At 61.2% G+C, this 19,744-nt stretch overlaps 3 protein-coding genes across 3 annotated transcripts; 2 read left to right on the top strand and 1 right to left on the bottom strand.

Moving 5' to 3' along the window:
- Positions 1–6,475: 6,475 nt before the first annotated feature.
- LOC132357218 (melanoma-associated antigen 10-like) lies at positions 6,476–7,210 on the bottom strand. Its single transcript, XM_059910491.1, is given in 1 exon segment — positions 6,476–7,210. A coding segment is annotated over 1 exon segment (735 nt).
- A 4,580-nt stretch (positions 7,211–11,790) lies between these two features.
- Positions 11,791–12,591, top strand: LOC132357644 (melanoma-associated antigen 10-like). The gene has a single exon (XM_059911287.1). The coding sequence runs from the start codon at positions 11,791–11,793 to the stop codon at positions 12,589–12,591; it is 801 nt and encodes a 266-aa protein (XP_059767270.1).
- Positions 12,592–17,814: 5,223 nt separating this feature from the next.
- LOC132357554 (melanoma-associated antigen 10-like) lies at positions 17,815–18,615 on the top strand. The gene has a single exon (XM_059911107.1). The coding sequence runs from the start codon at positions 17,815–17,817 to the stop codon at positions 18,613–18,615; it is 801 nt and encodes a 266-aa protein (XP_059767090.1).
- The last annotated feature ends 1,129 nt before the right edge of the window (positions 18,616–19,744 follow it).

The raw sequence follows: 19,744 nt of genomic DNA, 5'->3' as shown, positions 1-19,744 counted from the left end.
CTGGGACTCCTCCCTCTGCTGACCTGATGTTTCCCCTCAGACCAAGGTCTTCGCATCCCAAGATGCCTCCATCCCCAACCACGTGGCAGAGGTGAGACCCTGCAACGTTGTCAGCCCTGCCCGGGACCTCCCAGGGCTGACAGCATGGGCGAGCTCCTCTGAGGTCCCCTCTGTTCTGGGGCCCACGGTCCCCTCTGTCCTCCCTCAGGGTCCTCACCTTGACGCCCGGCAGGACCTGGGATACCCCCCCTTTGCCCACCTGAGGCCCTGCCCCTTACCCCAAGTCCCCACTCTCTCTGGGACCCGCATGTCAGGAAATGCTGCCTGGGGTCATCCCGCCCCGCTGTTGCCCAGGGCTGACCACACGGATGGGTTTCTGTGGGCTCCCCTCAGTCGTCCCTCAGGGGCCTCGCCCTCACTCTGGCAGCACCTGGACCCTCCCCTCTATCGATCTGAGGCCCCGTCCTTTATACCAAGTCCCCAGGGTCTGTCAGACCTGATGGGGAAATAAAGAAAACAATGCGTGTGCCCATCCTACCCCGGGGCCTCCCAGGGCTGACGGCAGGGTCGGGTATCTGTGGGGTCCCCTCTGTTTGGGGCCCAGCGTCTCCTCAGTCCTCCCTCAGGGGCCTCAACTTGACTCCACGCAGGACCTGGGATCCTTCCCTCCGCCCACCTGAGACACCGCCCCTTATACCCGCTCCCCAGTCTCTCCGCGGCCAGGATGTGAGGAAGTACTGCAAGCGCTCATCGCGCCCTATGACCTCCAGTGCGACCTGGAGCTTCTCGATGCCTCCATGCAGGGGGCCAGAGCCCCTCCCTGGACCCCCACAAATCCATCTGCCATGGCCAACAGCCTCCACCGGATCACAGCAGCCCCAGCGCCTGCCCTCTCAGCATCACTTACGCCCCTCGTGGCCAGGCGGCTCCTCCCCGCACCCTCCCCCACCACATCCCCCCATACACCCTCCCCCACCCACCACCTGCTGGCGATCCGCTCTGGGCCCTGCAAGCCGGGCGCCCCCCCATGCTTAGAGATCAGACTGCCTCTCTCACCTCCCCACACCGGGGAGTCCTCCCCCGAGCACCCTCAGAGCCAGGGGCTCTCGCCTCTCGCACCCCAGACGCAGAGCCCACCCCTCTTGCCCTCGCCCACCCTGGAGCCGGAGCCCCCTTCCTGCCACGAGCGTCCTCCCCCCCACCCCACCCCCCGCCCCGGCGGGAGCTCCCATAACGCCCACCGCGCCCGCGCCCGGGAGTCCTCCCCATCGACCCGCGCCTGCGCCAGGAGTAGCTCCGCCTTCCTCCCGCCACACGCAGCAGCGGTTAGCCCTCGCCTCGTGTCTCGGCCCGGGGAGGGGGAGTGGCCCGCCCGTCGCGTCCTCCCCACCCCCACAGCCAGTCGTCCTCTCCTCTGGCCCCCAAAGCCGGCCCCACCCGCCCAGCAGGAAGCCCTCCACTCCGGGCCCCCCCCACGCTAGGCCATTACCCCACCCTCTGCACCCCGACTCCAGAACGCCCCCCACCAGCCACCCCAGCAGCTAACGGTCCTCCCCTCAGACCCGCGCCTCAGCCAGGAGTAGCTCCGCCTTCCTCCCGCCACAGGCAGCAGCCGTTAGCCCTCGCCTCGTGTCTCGGCCTGGGGAGGGGGCCCGAGAGTCCTCCCCATCGACCCGCGCCTGCGCCAGGAGTAGCTCCGCCTTCCTCCCGCCACACGCAGCAGCCGTTAGCCCTCGCCTCGTGTCTCGGCCCGGGGAGGGGGAGTGGCCCTCCCGTCGCGTCCTCCCCACCCCCACAGCCAGTTGTCCTCTCCTCTGGCCCCCAAAGCCGGCCCCACCCACCCAGCAGGAAGCCCTCCACTCAGGGCCCACCCACGATTAGCCATTACCGCACCCTCTGCACCCCGACTCCAGAACACCCCCCACCAGCCACCCCAGCAGCTAACGGTCCTCCCCTCAGACCCGCGCCTCAGCCAGGAGTAGCTCCGCCTTCCTCCCGCCACACGCAGCAGCCGTTAGCCCTCGCCTCGTGTCTCGGCCCGGGGAGGGGGAGTGGCCCGCCCGTCGCGTCCTCCCCACCCCCACAGCCAGTCGTCCTCTCCTCTGGCCCCCAAAGCTGGCCCCACCCGCCCAGCAGGAAGCCCTCCGCTCCGGGCCCCCCCCACGCTAGGCCATTACCCCACCCTCTGCACCCCGACTCCAGAACGCCCCCCACCAGCCACCCCAGCAGCTAACGGTCCTCCCCTCAGACCCGCACCTCAGCCAGGAGTAGCTCCGCCTTCCTCCCGCCACACGCAGCAGCTGTTAGCCCTTGCTTCGTGTCTCGGCCCGGGGAGGGGGCCCGAGAGTCCTCCCCATCGACCCACGCCTGCGCCAGCAGTAGCTCCGCCTTCCTCCCGCCACACGCAGCAGCCGTTAGCCCTCGCCTCGTGTCTCGGCCTGGGGAGGGGGCCCGAGAGTCCTCCCCATCGACCCGCGCCTGCGCCAGGAGTAGCTCCGCCTTCCTCCCGCCACACGCAGCAGCCGTTAGCCCTTGCTTCGTGTCTCGGCCCGGGGAGGGGGAGTGGCCCGCCCGTCGCGTCCTCCCCACCCCCACAGCCAGTCGTCCTCTCCTCTGGCCCCCAAAGCCGGCCCCACCCGCCCAGGAGGAAGCCCTCCGCTCAGGGCCCCCCCACGATTAGCCATTACCCCACCCTCTGCACCCCGACTCCAGAACACCCCCCACCAGCCACCCTGGCAGCCAGCGGTCCTCCCCTCAGACCCGCGCCTCAGCCAGGAGTAGCTCCGCCTTCCTCCTGCCACACGCAGCAGCCGTTAGCCCTCGCCTCGTGTCTCGGCCCGGGGAGGGGGCCCGAGAGTCCTCCCCATCGACCCGCACCTCAGCCAGGAGTAGCTCCGCCTTCCTCCCGCCACACGCAGCAGCCGTTAGCCCTCGCCTCGTGTCTCGGCCCGGGGAGGCGGCCCGAGAGTCCTCCCCATCGACCCGCACCTCAGCCAGGAGTAGCTCCGCCTTCCTCCCGCCACACGCAGCAGCGGTTAGCCCTCGCCTCGTGTCTCGGCCCGGGGAGGGGGAGTGGCCCGCCCGTCGCGTCCTCCCCACCCCCACAGCCAGTCGTCCTCTCCTCTGGCCCCCAAAGCTGGCCCCACCCGCCCAGCAGGAAGCCCTCCGCTCCGGGCCCCCCCCACGCTAGGCCATTACCCCACCCTCTGCACCCCGACTCCAGAACGCCCCCCACCAGCCACCCCAGCAGCTAACGGTCCTCCCCTCAGACCCGCACCTCAGCCAGGAGTAGCTCCGCCTTCCTCCCGCCACACGCAGCAGCTGTTAGCCCTTGCTTCGTGTCTCGGCCCGGGGAGGGGGCCCGAGAGTCCTCCCCATCGACCCACGCCTGCGCCAGCAGTAGCTCCGCCTTCCTCCCGCCACACGCAGCAGCCGTTAGCCCTCGCCTCGTGTCTCGGCCTGGGGAGGGGGCCCGAGAGTCCTCCCCATCGACCCGCGCCTGCGCCAGGAGTAGCTCCGCCTTCCTCCCGCCACACGCAGCAGCCGTTAGCCCTCGCCTCGTGTCTCGGCCCGGGGAGGGGGAGTGGCCCTCCCGTCGCGTCCTCCCCACCCCCACAGCCAGTTGTCCTCTCCTCTGGCCCCCAAAGCCGGCCCCACCCGCCCAGCAGGAAGCCCTCCACTCAGGGCCCACCCACGATTAGCCATTACCGCACCCTCTGCACCCCGACTCCAGAACACCCCCCACCAGCCACCCCAGCAGCTAACGGTCCTCCCCTCAGACCCGCGCCTCAGCCAGGAGTAGCTCCGCCTTCCTCCCGCCACACGCAGCAGCCGTTAGCCCTTGCTTCGTGTCTCGGCCCGGGGAGGGGGAGTGGCCCGCCCGTCGCGTCCTCCCCACCCCCACAGCCAGTCGTCCTCTCCTCTGGCCCCCAAAGCCGGCCCCACCTGCCCAGCAGGAAGCCCTCCGCTCAGGGCCCCCCCACGATTAGCCATTACCCCACCCTCTGCACCCCGACTCCAGAACACCCCCCACCAGCCACCCTGGCAGCCAGCGGTCCTCCCCTCAGACCCGCACACTGAGGGACCCTTCCCCCAGCCCCCCTTCAGCCCGCTGCCCTCCGCCGCCCCTCCCCCACTCCCCATCGAGCAGCCCGTACCCCTCCCCCCACCCCCACTCCTTCCCAGCGCCTCCGGTACCTGCGGAGTCCAGCCCCGGGCAAAACCCCCGCCTGTCTCCTGACTTTCTCTGACTCTGTGGATGACACCGGAGTCCCGCTCAGAAGGGGCTGAAGAGCTCGTCTCAGCACTGCAGCCAGGAACTGTGCAGCCCACTGTCCCAGGCACTCTGTGAGAACGCCACGTGGGTTTCCGGGTGCTCCCGGAAGCCCGAGGAAGATGAGAGAGAAAGTTCTAGACGTCTCCTTACAGAGAAAGTGGTTGGATCAGAAGAGCACGTGAGGAGGCGCTTTGCTACGGAAGCAGCAGTAGCCACGCGCACTGAGGGCGTGAGGTCCCAAGGCTTGGCGGCTCTGGAAGCAAAAGACACGCCCATTGGCCTTCCACCAATAGGAAGGCCTCCCTGCAAGGCTGCGGAGTGGGAGGAGCAAACTTGCAGATGCAGAGCCCATGGTGGCACATAGGTCAATCTGTCTTTACAGGTGGGTTTCTGCTGTGATTGTTAATGTCATAAAGCTATTCTTTTTTCTTTCTCTTTTTTTCTAATTTTTGAATTTTATTTTATTTATTTTTTTATACAGCAGGTAATTATGAGTTATCCCTTTTATACATTTTAGTGTACATATGTCAATCCCAATCTCCCAATTCATCACAGCACCACCCCCCCCCGCCCCCAACACTTTCCCACCTTGGTGTCCATACGTTTGTGCTCTACACCTGTGTCTCTACTTCTGCCCTGCAAACCGGTACATCTGTACCATTTTTCTAGGTTCCACATACATGCATTAATATACGATATTTGTTTCTCTCTTTCTGACTTCCTTTACTCTGTATGACAGTCTCTAGAGCCATCCACGTCTCTACAAATGACGCAATTTCGTTCCTTTGTACAGCTGAGTAATAAAGTACTAGTAATAAAGCTCTTCTTTATATGGACTGATTTCTTGTCTAGTTGTATCAACTAGACATCTTCTCACATGGCAGAAGAGGATGAGGCAGCTGTCTGGGGTCTCTTTTACAAGGGCAATAATCTTATTCATGAGGGCTCCCTCCTCATGGGCTAATCACTTCCCAGGGCCCCACCTCCAAATCCCATCCCTTTGGGGGTTAGAATTTAACAGGTGAATGAGGGGGAGAGGTTTACAAATATTCAGTCCATAGCACTGTCTGTCCATCTATTTTTGCTCCTATGTTCCCTTCTTCCTGCTGAGATAATTTTTTTAATTTACATTTTAAATTCTCTACTGCCTTTTTAGGCAATTATCAGTTTTCACTACAACTTTACAGTTCACCTATGAAATGGAAGAAAAACCCTCACCATGTCTGCGTCTGCATAGTGCCTACCCTACCCTTTCACTGGAGAGATGTCCCGTGGGTGCTGAGCAGGAATCCTACTCTGGACCCCCGCCCTCACCCCCAGCAGCCCTTTCCCTCCATTGCCCACAGCAGAGGCCAGATTCAGCTGAAACTTTCAGGGAAATTTACTAAGAGAAACATTGACTGAAACCATTGAACAGAGGGCATGATAACACAGAGAGGAACTTCTGACAGCCACCGAAGCCCACGGAACCCGCCACCCCCCGCCCAAGGTACCCAACAACGTGCCTCCCATACACCCCACCCGGCGGGCCTCCATTCCCCACAGTCTCCCTTTCTGAGGGCCCCTCGTGTGGCGTCTCGCCAGGAAGTTGGGTGCCGGCAATGCCCGCTCCCCACAGGGCAGCCCCTCCCCCTGTGGCCCACATGCCCGGGGCCTGGTCCTGCCCTATGGCGGGGACAGGACAGTCCCACAGCAGGGCATGCACCACTGAGCCGACGATGGTGTGTCCCGAGGAACAACGGGGTGGCCTTCAGTTGTACTGTTAATTACTTTCACATTTCCAAGTAAATTCCTATTCCAATGCCATGTTATCTTGTTCAGGATCACAAAATAATATGGGAATCTTACAATTTGTTTTACCCAATTGCAAAACTCTTGTTGTTGAACCCAATTAGAGCAAATACATGTGTGATTAATGTCATCCACAAACTTACATACTGAAGCTTATTAAGCCTTCTTTTAAGTGGAACAATATTTGAAAATTTCCTAAAGAAAACAGAGATGAAATTCCATGTCATCATACACAACAGGAACCCAAAGATGCTGCACACCGGGTTCCCCCGACAGGCCCGGGCCCTCACTACTTAGAAGGGTGACCGCTCCCTCTTCAAACTCCGAGCGAAGGATCAGCCTCCCTTCCTGCCCAACGGGAGAAGCTGCTGGACGTGGGCCTGGAAGGAGCCTGGCTTCTGCTCTGGCTCAGGCCCCCTCTTCCTCATCGCTCACACCCTCTGCACACAGGGATGGGAAGGACCTGGGATCCCATCCACTGGCCCTGAGCAGATGCTCCAGGACCTGCCACTTGCTGGTCTCCGCATGGGCCCGGGGACCCCACAGGAACTTGTAGCGGGCGGGGTCACAGTGGGGCACCTGCCGGTACTCCAGGTAGCCCTCCTGCACCCACACTTTGGTCAGGAGCTCCCTGGGCTCCCCATAGATGTAGTGCTCCCTCCCGGCACACACACCCACCTTGCTAAGTGCTCCCCACACCTCCTCCTCTGGGGCAACAAAGTCGTCCTCCAGGAGGATCAGGCCCAGGAGCAACACCAGGAGGCCGGGCTTGGGCATGCTCGGCCCGTCACTCAGCATCCCATCCTAGGCGAGGCCCAGGGTGGGGACGAGGACATAGGAGTGATTGCTGGGGTCCACTTCCTTGATGTCGAGGCCAAGGGCCAGCTGCGTGCGCTCGGAGGCTCGGCTGAAGACCACGGGGAAGTGGTCCTGGTAATCACTGAGGATGGTCAGCATTTCTGCCTCTGTGGTAGTCTCCTTTGTGCGATACTTGGGCAGCAGGAACCCCACCAGGTCAGTCACCTCCTGATGTAGTGCATGTTGGAGCACGGACTCGGCATCTTCCTCTGTGCACGCACCCCCAGGCCCTGCCTTCTCTCCTTGCATGTGCTGATCTGCTCTTCCCTCAAGGGCACCAGCCATCTTGCTTTAGACCTCATCCCAATGGCCTCATGTCAACCTAAGAACCACTAACTCCCGTCACAGTGACATTGTGAGGTTCTAGGGGTTAGGGCTTCAACATGCAAAATTTGGGAGGACGCAGTTCAGTCCCTAACAATAGCCCAGGGAACACACAAGACATCACAAGGGAAATTAGAAAATACTTTGAAATGAAGAAAACACATACCAACGCCCCCAGGACTTATGGCACGCGGCCAAAGAGGCACTTGGGAGTTAAAGCTACAAACACCTGTGTTCAAATGGAAGCAACACCTCAAATCAATAGCCTCATCGTGAACAGGGACAAGCGAGAAAAAGAGTAAGGCGAATCCAAGCATTCTGATAACAAATTTTCACGAGAAAAGGAAAACTGCGCTAATCCACGTATGCGGGGATCAGAAGACATGTACTGGTTTGGAATCTTCACAACATGGGGGAGGGCGCATCTTTCTTACACACTCAGTAACAAGAGCTACATCCACCGACCACTTCATTTGGCCCAGGCCTTTTACAAACAGGTCACATCATGGGGAAACCCACACCAATGCTTTTGCCTTGTACTATTACGAGGCCCATTTTACAGATGGAGAAATCGAGGCATAGGGAGTCTCCATGATTTGATCAGCTTATCACTAGAAGGACTCTTATTCAAGCTGAGCTTCGTGTACGTGCAAAGCCCCGTCCCTGCACTGGCCTGACATGTCTCCCCAACAGTCAAGGGGGATTCAGCTGTCCTCCACGGGGTCCTACTACCTGATGCCTCAGGCCACATAATGGAGAAAACACAGGGAAGCCAGGCATTAGTGCCCATGAGAGCCTGACACTGGATTCTACCCACGTGGCCTCCCCAGCCCCATCAGGTCACCATCTCTCGTGAAATGGACACGAGGGCCAGGGAGGAGGGTGAGGGTCTAGGACTGAGGGTGTGAGGATGGAGAAGGGTCCTGGACGTGGGGGTCCGAGGCACGGCCCTCGGCAGGCGGCTCTTCTGCGCAGGCTTGGGCCCTGCTCTCTCCTTCCACTGCCCACTCTGCTCCCTTCTCTCCCGGCGGCGTGGTGGCCCCACCTTCTCCTGCAGGCTCACTTCCCCGGGCAGACTGGCTGTCAGGCAGGCGGCAAGCCTGCATTCAAAGCACGGGAACCGCCGGGCTGGAGGACTCTCAGCACCCCCACGGGGCGTGAGTGTCTGTGCCCTTCAGGGCCCTGTGGATGACCTCAGTCTGGGTACTGGAACATACATGACACGTTCCCTATACATACATGTGGTATGGCGATGCATGTGTATATAGGCACATATATTCTACACACATGTTATATATATACATAGGACACACACTGCACTGCACAGACATGTAAAATGTATTACTCACTATGAATGAGGATGAAAAAGTGACAAACACGTAACTCCAACAGGTAATATGATCTAATCATCAAAGCAAGCGTTTCCCTAAATCACCTGCCACTGCTCAGGCCTCTTCAGCTAAAACTAAACGTTTCTTAAAACAGGTTGCCAAAGTCTGGAGGCTGGTGAGGAGCCCCGAGGGGACGGTGTGCGGTTCTCTGTGCTCCCCCCACGGTCATGGGCGCGGCAGCCCCCCATCCAGCATCTGTGCTGGGACTGCAGCCTTACTCTCAGGGGTTGAGGAAGACCCTCCTGAGTGAGGATGGAGGGGTCCAGCAGGCCCGGAACAGAGGGTCCCCCAGCATGCAACCCCACCCCTACTGGGACTCCTGGGGCACCCCGGGCCAGGCTGTCAGGCTGCCCATCCCACTCCGCCGCCCACCTCCTCAGGGATCTCGGGGGGTCAGAGGCTCGGTCTGCGGGGCGCAGTCTCAGGTGGGCAGAGGGAGGGGCCCAGGTGCTGCCTGGAGTCGAGGTGAGGACCAGAGGAGGACTGAGGGCCCCCAGGGGATGCATCTGCGGCCCTCCGACAGCCCTGGGAGCCCCCCGGCATGCTGTCCGGATGCAACGTGCACTGATGCCCCTGGGAGGGGGCGGGGAGGGCCTGGGGCAGGGAGGCCGGGGCCAGGTCGGCAGAGGGAAGGAGCCCAGCCCCACCAGGAGTCACGGTACAACCATGAGGGGGACTCGGAGGCCACAAGGCATCCAGGTCAGCCCTGCTGTCAGCCCTGAGCGACCCCCGGCAGGGCTGTGGGAATAAGCGCCACCCCCGACCCCCGCTTCCCTCTCAGGGGTCCTGGCTGCGGAGGGCCTGGGCCTCAGGGGACCAAACACAGGTGGGCAGAGGGGGGGGCCCGACCAGCTGGGAGGGAAGGTGAGGAGCCGAGGGAGGGCTGAGGGAACCCAGCGGGATCATCTCAGCCCTGGGAAGCCCTGGGCTTGGTGGCCTGATGTGCTGTCCATAGATTCCCACCGGGGGTCTCAGGACAGTGAGGGCCTTGGTGTGAGGGTCCGGCCCTGGGTCAACACAGGGGGCATCCCAGGACCTGCCAGAGCTCAAGCTGAGGACCCTGAGGGAGGACAGAGGGGACCCCACTGACCCCGCCCCTGCCGACAGCCCTGGGCAGTCCCGGGACGGAATGAGCACTTGGCAAGGCGTTTTGACTTCGGCATCCAGGTCTCAGAGATACTGGGGACCTGGGATAAGGGGCGGGGCCTCATGAGCGCAGAGGGTAAAATGTCAGGTCCCTGGTGGACTAAGGTTAGGGCCCTTAGGCAGGACTGAGGGGACCCTGAGGGAGGACAAAAGGGACCCACCAGATCCCCGCCCTTGCAGGTGGCCCTGGGAGGCCCCGGGGCGGGATGAGCACAGTAGGCCTGTCCTGACTTCCTGACGTCCAGGTCTCAGAGATACTGGGGACCTGGGATAAGGGGCGGGGCCTAAGGTGGGTGGAGGGGAGAATCGCAGGTCCAGCTGGGAGTCAACATGAGGACCCTGAGGGAGGACAGAGGGGACCATGGACCTCAGATCAGAGTCGGCCCTGGGAGGTCATAGGGCAGGAGGGCCACTTACAGCACTTCCTGACATCCGGGTCTCATAGAGAGTGGGAACCTGGTATGCGGGGCGGGGTGTCAGGTGGGCAGAGGGGAGATTCCCAGGTCCTGCCGGGGGTCAAGGTGAGGACCCTGAGGCAGGACTGAGGGGACCCTGGACCCCAGAACAGAGGGGACCTCAGAGAAGCTCACCCATGCTGTCAGCCCTGCTAGGTCTCCGGCAGGGCTGACGGGACGTTGCAGGCTCTCACCTCTGCCACGTGGTTGGGGATGGAGGCGTCTTGGGATGCGAAGACCTTGGTCTGAGGTGAAACATCAGGTCAGCAGAGGGAGGAGTCCCAGGATCTGCCAGGTGTCAAGGTGTGGACCCCGAGAGAGGACTGAGGGGAGCCCAATCCCCGGAACAAAGGGGGGCCCACAGAAATCTGGCCTGACCCAACGGTCAGCCCTGGAAACCCCAGGCAGGACCTGTCTCACTGACCCCTCCTCATTTCCAGATGGGTGGGCTCAGGGAGGCGGGAGCCTTGCTCTGGGGGTCTGGCCTCAGGCCCTGGCAAGGGTCATGGGGAAGACTGGGGAGACCCCTCCTCACAGAGTACTTGGAGCCCAGCCGGCCCTGCCCCTTTTGTCAGCCGTGGGTGTCCCAGAATAGGTGGGTACATGGACTGCCCCTCACTTCCTCTTCTGGTGTCTTATGGAGGTGAGGCCTTGGCTGAAGGAGATGAGTCACAGTCAGCAGAGGGAGCTGTCCCAGGCCCTGCAGGGTGTCAAGGTGGAGACTGAGCCGACCGCCCATCGTCCCAGCACAGATGGACCCCATGGCGTTTGGTTGTCCCTTGTGAGCCCTGTTAGCCCCTGGGCACCATGGCCAGATGTGGAGGTCCTCACGCCCTTCTTTTCAGCGCAGGGAATGTGTCTTGAGAATTTTGCCTCAGGACAGCAGACAGAGGGCCCAGGCCCTGCCAGGGGGAAGGGGAGGCCCTGCCCTGAATGAGCACACAGGGGGCCACCCACGCCAGGACAGTGGGAACCTCACAGAGTCCGGCCCACCCCTCCTACCAGCACTGAGGGGCCCAGGGCTGTGCCACAATCTACACCCGAGGTGCGCCCTCCATTCCTCTTACAGGGGCTCCAGGAACCGGGAGGCGAAGGCCCAGGTCTGAGGCACGTGTCCTCAGGCCACAGAGCAGAGGAGGCCCAGGCAGCGCTAGGAGTCAAGGTGAGGTGCGTGCCCTGAGTGTGCACCCAGGGGCTCCCCGTCCCAGAACAGAGGGGACCCCACAAGGCCCAAGTCACCGCACCTCCCCACACCCCTCTCAGCCCTGGTCAGTACCTGGGGCTGCGCTGGCTGCACCCTGAGGAGCCACCTCGCTTCCTTCTTCAGGTTGGCAGGGGACAGGCCGCCCAGGAGGAGCGCCCCTGTGAGGCCCGAGGGCACCCCTCCAGGCGAGCCCTGTAAGTGGCCTTCGTCAGAGCTGCCCAGGGTGCGTTTCTCCGCCGAGGCCGCTCACACCCCCTCTCTCCCCCAGGTCCGTGATCCGAATCTATCACCTCTGCCCAGACTCCCGTCGGCGGCCCGACCCCAGTCATCAGGCCCCTGGTCGAGATGAGCGAGCTGCGCCAGCCTGAGGCAGACCTTCAGGCCCCAGTCCAGGCCCAGGGCCCGGTGGAGGCGCAGCTGTTCGGGGCTGCGGGCGAGGAGGCCGCATCCCCCTCGTCCTCCTCCTCCCCCGTCGCCCCCTCCTTCTCCGCCTGTGCCGAGTCCTTGCCCCAGGAGGCACTTACTGTGCTCATGGCTGACCTGGTGGGGTTCCTGCTGCCCAAGTATCGCACAAAGGAGACTACCACAGAGGCAGAAATGCTGACCATCCTCAAAGATTACCAGGACCACTTCCCCGTGGTCTTCAGCCGAGCCTCCATGCACACGCAGCTGGTCCTTGGCCTCGACGTGAAGGAAGTGGACCGCAGCAATCACTCCTATGTCCTGGTCCCCGCCCTGGGCCTCGCCTACGATGGGATGCTGAGTGACGGGCCGAGCATGCCCAAGCCCGGCCTCCTCGTGTTGCTCCTGGGCCTGATCCTCCTGGAGGACGACTTTGTTGCCCCAGAGGAGGAGGTGTGGGGAGCACTTAGCAAGGTGGGTGTGTGTGCCGGGAGGGAGCACTGCATCTACGGGGAGCCCAGGGAGCTCCTGACCAAAGTGTGGGTGCAGGAGGGCTACCTGGAGTACCGGCAGGTGCCCCACTGTGACCCCGCCCGCTACGAGTTCCTGTGGGGTCCCCGGGCCCATGCGGAGGCCAGCAAGTGGCAGGTCCTGGAGTATCTGCTCAGGGCCAGTGGATGGGATCCCAGGTCCCTCCCATCCCTGTGTGCAGAGGGTGTGAGCGATGAGGAAGAGGGGGCCTGAGCCAGAGCAGAAGCCAGGCTCCTTCCAGGCCCACGTCCAGCAGCTTCTCCCGTGGGGCAGGAAGGGAGGCTGATCCTTCGCTCGGAGTTTGAAGAGGGCCCGGGCCTGTCGGGGGAACCCGGTGTGCAGCATCTTTGGGTTCCTGTTGTGTATGATGACATGGAATTTCGTCTCTGTTTTCTTTAGGAAATTTTCAAATATTGTTCCACTTAAAAGAAGGCTTAATAAGCTTCAGTATCTAAGTTTGTGAATGACATTAATCACACATGTATTTGCACTAATTCAGTTCAACAACAAGAGTTTTGCTATTGTGTAAAACAAATACTAAGATTCCCATATTATTTTGTGATCCTGAACAAGATAACATAGCATTGGAATAGGAATTTCCTTGGAAATGTGAAAGTAATTAGCAGTACAACTGAAGGCCACCCCGTTGTTCCTCGGGACACACCATCGTCGGCTCAGTGGTGCATGCCCTGCTGTGGGACTGTCCTGTTCCCGCCATAGGGCAGGACCAGGTCCCGGGCATGTGGGCCAGAGGGGGAGTGGCTGCCCTAGGGGGAGCGGGCATTGCCAGCGCCCATCGTCCTGGCGAGAGGCCACCCGTGGGGCCCTCAGGAAGGGAGACTCTTGGGAGATGGAGGGCCACCGGGTGGGGTGTAGCGGAGGCACATTGTTGGGGACCCTGGGGGGGGGCCGGGACCCGTGGGCTCTGGTTGCTGTTAGAAGTTCCTCTCTGTGTTCCTCTCTGTTCAATGGTTTCAGTCAATATTTCTCTTTAATAAATTTCCCTGAAAGTTTCAGCTGAGTCTGGCCTCTGCTGTGGGCAATGGAGGGAAAGGGCTGCTGGGGGTGAGGGCGGGGGTCCAGAGTAGGATTCCTGCTCAGCACCCACGGGACACCTCTCCAGTGAGAGGGGAGGGTAGGCACTTTGCAGACCCAGACATGGTGAGGGTTTTTCTTCCATTTCATAGGTGAACTGTAAAGTTGTAGTGAAAACTGATAATTGCCTCAAAAGGCAGTAGAGAAGTTAAAATGTAAATGAAAAACTTGATTCTCAGCAGGAAAAAGGGAACATAGGAGCAAAAATAGTTGGACAGACAGTGCTATGGACTGAATATTTGTGAAACTGTCCCCCTCATTCACCTGTTAAATTCTAACCACCAAAGGGATGGGATTTGGAGGTGGGGCCCTGGGAAGTGATTAGCCCATGAGGAGGGAGCCCTCATGAATGAGATTATTGCCCTTATAAAAGAGACCCCAGACAGCTGCCTCATCCTCTTGTGCCATGTGAGAAGATGGCTAGTTGATAACAACTAGACAAGAAATCAGTCCATATAAAGAAGAGCTTTATTACTATTATTTATTACTCAGCTGTACAAAGGAACGAAATTGGGTCATTTGTAGAGACGTAGATGGATCTAGAGACTGTCATACAGAGTGAAGGAAGTCAGAAAGAGAGAAACAAATATTGTATATTAATGCACATATGTGGAACCTAGAAAAATGGTACAGGTGTACCGGTTTGCAGGACAGAAGTAGAGACACAGATGTAGAGCACAAACGTGTGGACACCAAGGTGGGAAAGTGTTGGGGGCGGGGGGGTGGTGCTGTGATGAATTGGGAGATTGGGATTGACATATGTACACTAATATGTATAAAATGGATAACTAATAAGAGCCTGCTGTATAAAAAAATAAATAAAATAAATTCAAAAATTAAAAAAAAAGAGAAAGAAAAAAGAATAGCTTTATGACATTAACAATCACAGCAGAAACCCACCTGTAAAGACAGATTGACCTATGTGCCACCATGGGCTCTGCATCTCCAAGTTTGCTCCTCCCACTCCGCAGCCTTGCAGGGAGGCCTTCCTATTGGTGGAAGGCCAATGGGCGTGTCTTTTGCTTCCAGAGCCGCCAAGCCTTGGGACCTCACGCCCTCAGTGCGCGTGGCTACTGCTGCTTCCGTAGCAAAGCGCCTCCTCACGTGCTCTTCTGATCCAACCACTTTCTCTGTAAGGAGACGTCTAGAACTTTCTCTCTCATCTTCCTCGGGCTTCCGGGAGCACCCGGAAACCCACGTGGCGTTCTCACAGAGTGCCTGGGACAGTGGGCTGCACAGTTCCTGGCTGCAGTGCTGAGACGAGCTCTTCAGCCCCTTCTGAGCGGGACTCCGGCGTCATCCACAGAGTCAGAGAAAGTCAGGAGACAGGCGGGGGTTTTGCCGGGGGATGGACTCCACAGGTACCGGGGGCGCTGGGAAGGAGTGGGGGTGGGGGGAGGGGTACGGGCTGCTCGATGGGGAGTGGGGGAGGGGCGGCAGAGGGCAGCGGGCTGAAGGGGGGCTGGGGGAAGGGTCCCTCAGTGTGCGGGTCTGAGGGGAGGACCGTTAGCTGCTGGGGTGGCTGGTGGGGGGTGTTCTGGAGTCGGGGTGCAGAGGGTGGGGTAATGGCCTAGCGTGGGGGGGGCCCGGAGCGGAGGGCTTCCTGCTGGGCGGGTGGGGCCGGCTTTGGGGGCCAGAGGAGAGGACGACTGGCTGTGGGGGTGGGGAGGACGCGACGGGCGGGCCACTCCCCCTCCCCGGGCCGAGACACGAGGCGAGGGCTAACGGCTGCTGCGTGTGGCGGGAGGAAGGCAGAGCTACTCCTGGCGCAGGCGCGGGTCGATGGGGAGGACTCTCGGGCCCCCTCCCCGGGCCGAGACACGAGGCGAGGGCTAACGGCTGCTGCGTGTGGCGGGAAGAAGGCAGAGCTACTCCTGGCTGAGGCGCGGGTCGATGGGGAGGACTCTCGGGCCCCCTCCCCGGGCCGAGACACGAGGCGAGGGCTAACGGCTGCTGCGTGTGGCGGGAGGAAGGCGGAGCTACTCCTGGCTGAGGTGCGGGTCGATGGGGAGGACTCTCGGGCCCCCTCCCCGGGCCGAGACACGAGGCGAGGGCTAACGGCTGCTGCGTGTGGCGGGAGGAAGGCGGAGCTACTCCTGGCTGAGGCGCGGGTCTGAGGGGAGGACCGTTAGCTGCTGGGGTGGCTGGTGGGGGGCGTTCTGGAGTCGGGGTGCAGAGGGTGGGGTAATGGCTAATCGTGGGTGGGCCCTGAGTGGAGGGCTTCCTGCTGGGCGGGTGGGGCCGGCTTTGGGGGCCAGAGGAGAGGACGACTGGCTGCGGGGGTGGGGAGGACGCGACGGGCGGGCCACTCCCCCTCCCCGGGCCGAGACACGAGGCGAGGGCTAACGGCTGCTGCGTGAGGCGGGAGGAAGGCGGAGCTACTCCTGGCTGAGGTGCGGGTCGATGGGGAGGACTCCCGGGCGCGGGCGCGGTAGGCGTTATGGGAGCTCCCGCCGGGGCGGGGGGTGGGGTGGGGTGGAGGACACTCGTGGCAGGAAGGGGGCTCCGGCTCCAGGGTGGGCGAGGGCAAGAGGGGTGGGCTCTGCGTCTGGGGTGCGAGAGGCGAGAGCCCCTGGCTCTGAGGGTGCTCGGGGGAGGACTCCCCGGTGTGGGGGGGGGAGGACTCCCCGGTGTGGGGAGGTGAGAGAGGCAGTCTGATCTCTAAGCATGGGGGGGGCGCCCGGCTTGCAGGGCCCAGAGCGGATCGCCAGCAGGTGGTGGGTGGGGGAGGGTGTATGGGGGGATGTAGTGGGGGAGGGTGCGGGGAGGAGCCGCCTGGCCACGAGGGGCGTAAGTGATGCTGAGAGGGCAGGCGCTGGGGCTGCTGTGATCCGGTGGAGGCTGTTGGCCATGGCAGATGGATTTGTGGGGGTCCAGGGAGGGGCTCTGGCCCCCTGCATGAGGCATCGAGAAGCTCCAGGTCGCACTGGAGGCCATAGGGCGCGATGGGCGCTTGCAGTACTTCCTCACATCCTGGCCGCGGAGAGACTGGGGAGCGGGTATAAGGGGCGGGGTCTCAGGTGGGCGGAGGGAAGGATCCCAGGTCCTGCGTGGAGTCAAGTTGAGGCCCCTGAGGGAGGACTGAGGAGACGCTGGGCCCCAAACAGAGGGGACCCCACAGATACCCGACCCTGCCGTCAGCCCTGGGAGGCCCCGGGGTAGGATGGGCACACGCATTGTTTTCTTTATTTCCCCATCAGGTCTGACAGACCCTGGGGACTTGGTATAAAGGACGGGGCCTCAGATCGATAGAGGGGAGGGTCCAGGTGCTGCCAGAGTGAGGGCGAGGCCCCTGAGGGACGACTGAGGGGAGCCCACAGAAACCCATCCGTGTGGTCAGCCCTGGGCAACAGCGGGGCGGGATGACCCCAGGCAGCATTTCCTGACATGCGGGTCCCAGAGAGAGTGGGGACTTGGGGTAAGGGGCAGGGCCTCAGGTGGGCAAAGGGGGGGTATCCCAGGTCCTGCCGGGCGTCAAGGTGAGGACCCTGAGGGAGGACAGAGGGGACCGTGGGCCCCAGAACAGAGGGGACCTCAGAGGAGCTCGCCCATGCTGTCAGCCCTGGGAGGTCCCGGGCAGGGCTGACAACGTTGCAGGGTCTCACCTCTGCCACGTGGTTGGGGATGGAGGCATCTTGGGATGCGAAGACCTTGGTCTGAGGGGAAACATCAGGTCAGCAGAGGGAGGAGTCCCAGGATCTGCCGGGGTCAAGGTGTGGACCCCGGGAGAGGACTGGGGGGGCCCAATCTCCGGAACAATGGGGGGCCCACAGAGTCCGGCCCACCCCTCCTACCAGCATCAAGGGGCCCAGGGCTGTGCCACAATCTACACCCGAGGTGCCCCCTCCATTCCCCTTACAGGGGCTCCAAGAACCGGGAGGCGAAGGCCCAGGTCTGAGGCACGTGTCCTCAGGCCACAGAGCAGAGGAGGCCCAGGCAGCGCCAGGAGTCAAGGTGAGGTGCGCGCCCTGAGTGTGCACCCAGGGGCTCCCCCTCCCAGAACACAGGGGACCCCACAAGTCTCAAAACACCACACTTCCCCACACCCCTCTCAGCCCCGGTCGGTACCTGGGGCTGTGCTGGCTGCACCCTGAGGGGCCACGTCACTACCTTCTTCAGGTTGGCAGGGGACAGGCCGCCCAGGAGGAGCGCCCCTGTGAGGCCCGAGGGCACCCCTCCAGGCGAGCCCTGTAAGTGGCCTTCATCAGAGCTGCCCAGGGTGCGTTTCTCCGCCGAGGCCGCTCACATCCCCTCTCTCCCCCAGGTCCGTGGTCCCCACCTGTCACCCCTGCCCAGACTCCCGTCGGCGGCCCGACCCCAGTCATCAGGCCCCTGGTCGAGATGAGCGAGCTGCGCCAGCCTGAGGCAGACCTTCAGGACCCAGTCCAGGCCCAGGGCCCGGTGGAGGCGCAGCTGTTCGGGGCTGCGGGCGAGGAGGCCGCATCCCCCTCGTCCTCCTCCTCCCCCGTCGCCCCCTCCTTCTCCGCCTGTGCCGAGTCCTTGCCCCAGGAGGCACTTACTGTGCTGAAGTCTCACCTGGTGGTATTCCTGCTCCTCAAGTATCGCACCAAGGAGCCGATCTCCAAGGCGGAGATGCTGAATATGGTCCTCTGTGACCATCAGGACCACTTCCCCGTGGTCTTCAGCCAAGCTTGCGAGTGCATGCAGCTGGTGTTTGGCATGGACGTGAAGGAGGTGGACCCCCGCGAGTGCACCTACGTCCTGGTCCCCACCCTGGGCCTCACCTGTGATGCAGTGCTGAGCGACGGGCAGAGCATGCCCAAGGCCGGCCTCCTGGTGATGCTCCTGGGCCTGATCGCCCTGTACGGTGACCACGCCCCTGAGGAGGAGGTCTGGGAAGCACTTAGCGTGATGGGGGTATATGCAGGGAAGCAGCACTGCATCTACGGGGAGCCCAGGGAGCTCCTGACCAAAGTGTGGGTGCAGGAGGGCTACGTGGAGTACCGGCAGGTGCCCCACAGCGACCCCGCCCGCTACGAGTTCCTGTGGGGTCCCCGGGCCTACGCGGAGACCAGCAAGTGGCAGGTCCTGGAGCATCTGCTCAGGGTCAGTGGATGGGATCCCAGGTCCCTCCCATCCCTGTGTGCAGAGGGTGTGAGCGATGAGGAAGAGGGGGCCTGAGCCAGAGCAGCAGCCAGGCTCCTTCCAGGCCCAAGTTCACTGGTAGGATGTGAGGTTGGTCCTTCACTCTGAGTTTGAAGAGAGAGCGGTCGAGTTTCCAAGTAGTGAGGGCCCCTGCGAGTGGGGGGAATGTGGTGTGTAGCATCTTTGGGTTCCTGTTGTGTATGATGACATGGAATATCATCTGTTTTCTTTAGGAATTTTTCAAATGTTATTCGTTTTAATGGAAGACTAAACAAGCTTCAGTGTCTAACTTTGTGCATGACTTTGATTAGAATGTGTTTATAATTACCCAGTTTAAGAACAAGAGTTTTGCTGTTTTGTAAAAGAGATTGGGAAATCTCCCATTTCATTTTGTGACCCTGAGGCAGATAACATGGAATTGGAATCAGAACTGCTCTGGTAATGTGAAAGTACTTAGCAGTAATATAGATGGGGGAAGAATTAGAAAAATAAAAGTAATCGTAGTGAGTTTTTGCTTCTTATCCTTCTTGTCTGTCATTCTGTAAAACTACGCTATCTCTGTTTAGTTGGATTTGCACGGTGATTTACGAAAGCATGAAAAACTTGATTTGAGTAAGTAAGCCCCCTGCTCTCCGGCTTATATATTCGGCAGACCTTCACGGAGCCTCTGCTCTCTGGAAGGGCCTGTGTTAGTAGCGGGAATGCTAGGAAAAGCAGGACACACCCACACCTAGGGGGATGGTCTAGGAGCCGCAGTCACATGAGGAAGGTGGTGAGACGTCCCCCAAGTCCCACAGAACAAGTCAACATGGGATGAGGCGGTGGGGCTCCAGGAGCGGGCCCTGGAGGGTAAGTGCCCCGAGCCAGGGCAGTTTGGGCCTTTGGGAAGCAGGGCTTCCTTCTGTGGGAGGTGATGGTGATGAAGCTGCATATTCTCTGACATGACCGGGACAAGAAACCACCCAACCAAAGGCCAGAGGAGAGAGGGGAAGGGTCTGTGATCCAAACAATATGAGAAATAACTGCCCATCGTCAACGTTCCCACAGACGCCAGGTCCTGTGAGCTGCTTCACGAAGCTCACGCGCATCCCTGCAGCCCCTACAAGACACGGCTCGTCACACCCACTCGCTTCACAGGTGACGAACCTGAGGCCACGGGGCTTGG

Source organism: Balaenoptera ricei, chromosome X (genome assembly GCF_028023285.1).
Source record: "Balaenoptera ricei isolate mBalRic1 chromosome X, mBalRic1.hap2, whole genome shotgun sequence".
In the NCBI taxonomy this organism is placed as follows: domain Eukaryota; kingdom Metazoa; phylum Chordata; class Mammalia; order Artiodactyla; family Balaenopteridae; genus Balaenoptera; species Balaenoptera ricei.
The sequence above is the reverse complement of the archived record's forward strand: the minus strand, read 5'-3'. Positions and strand labels throughout refer to the sequence as shown.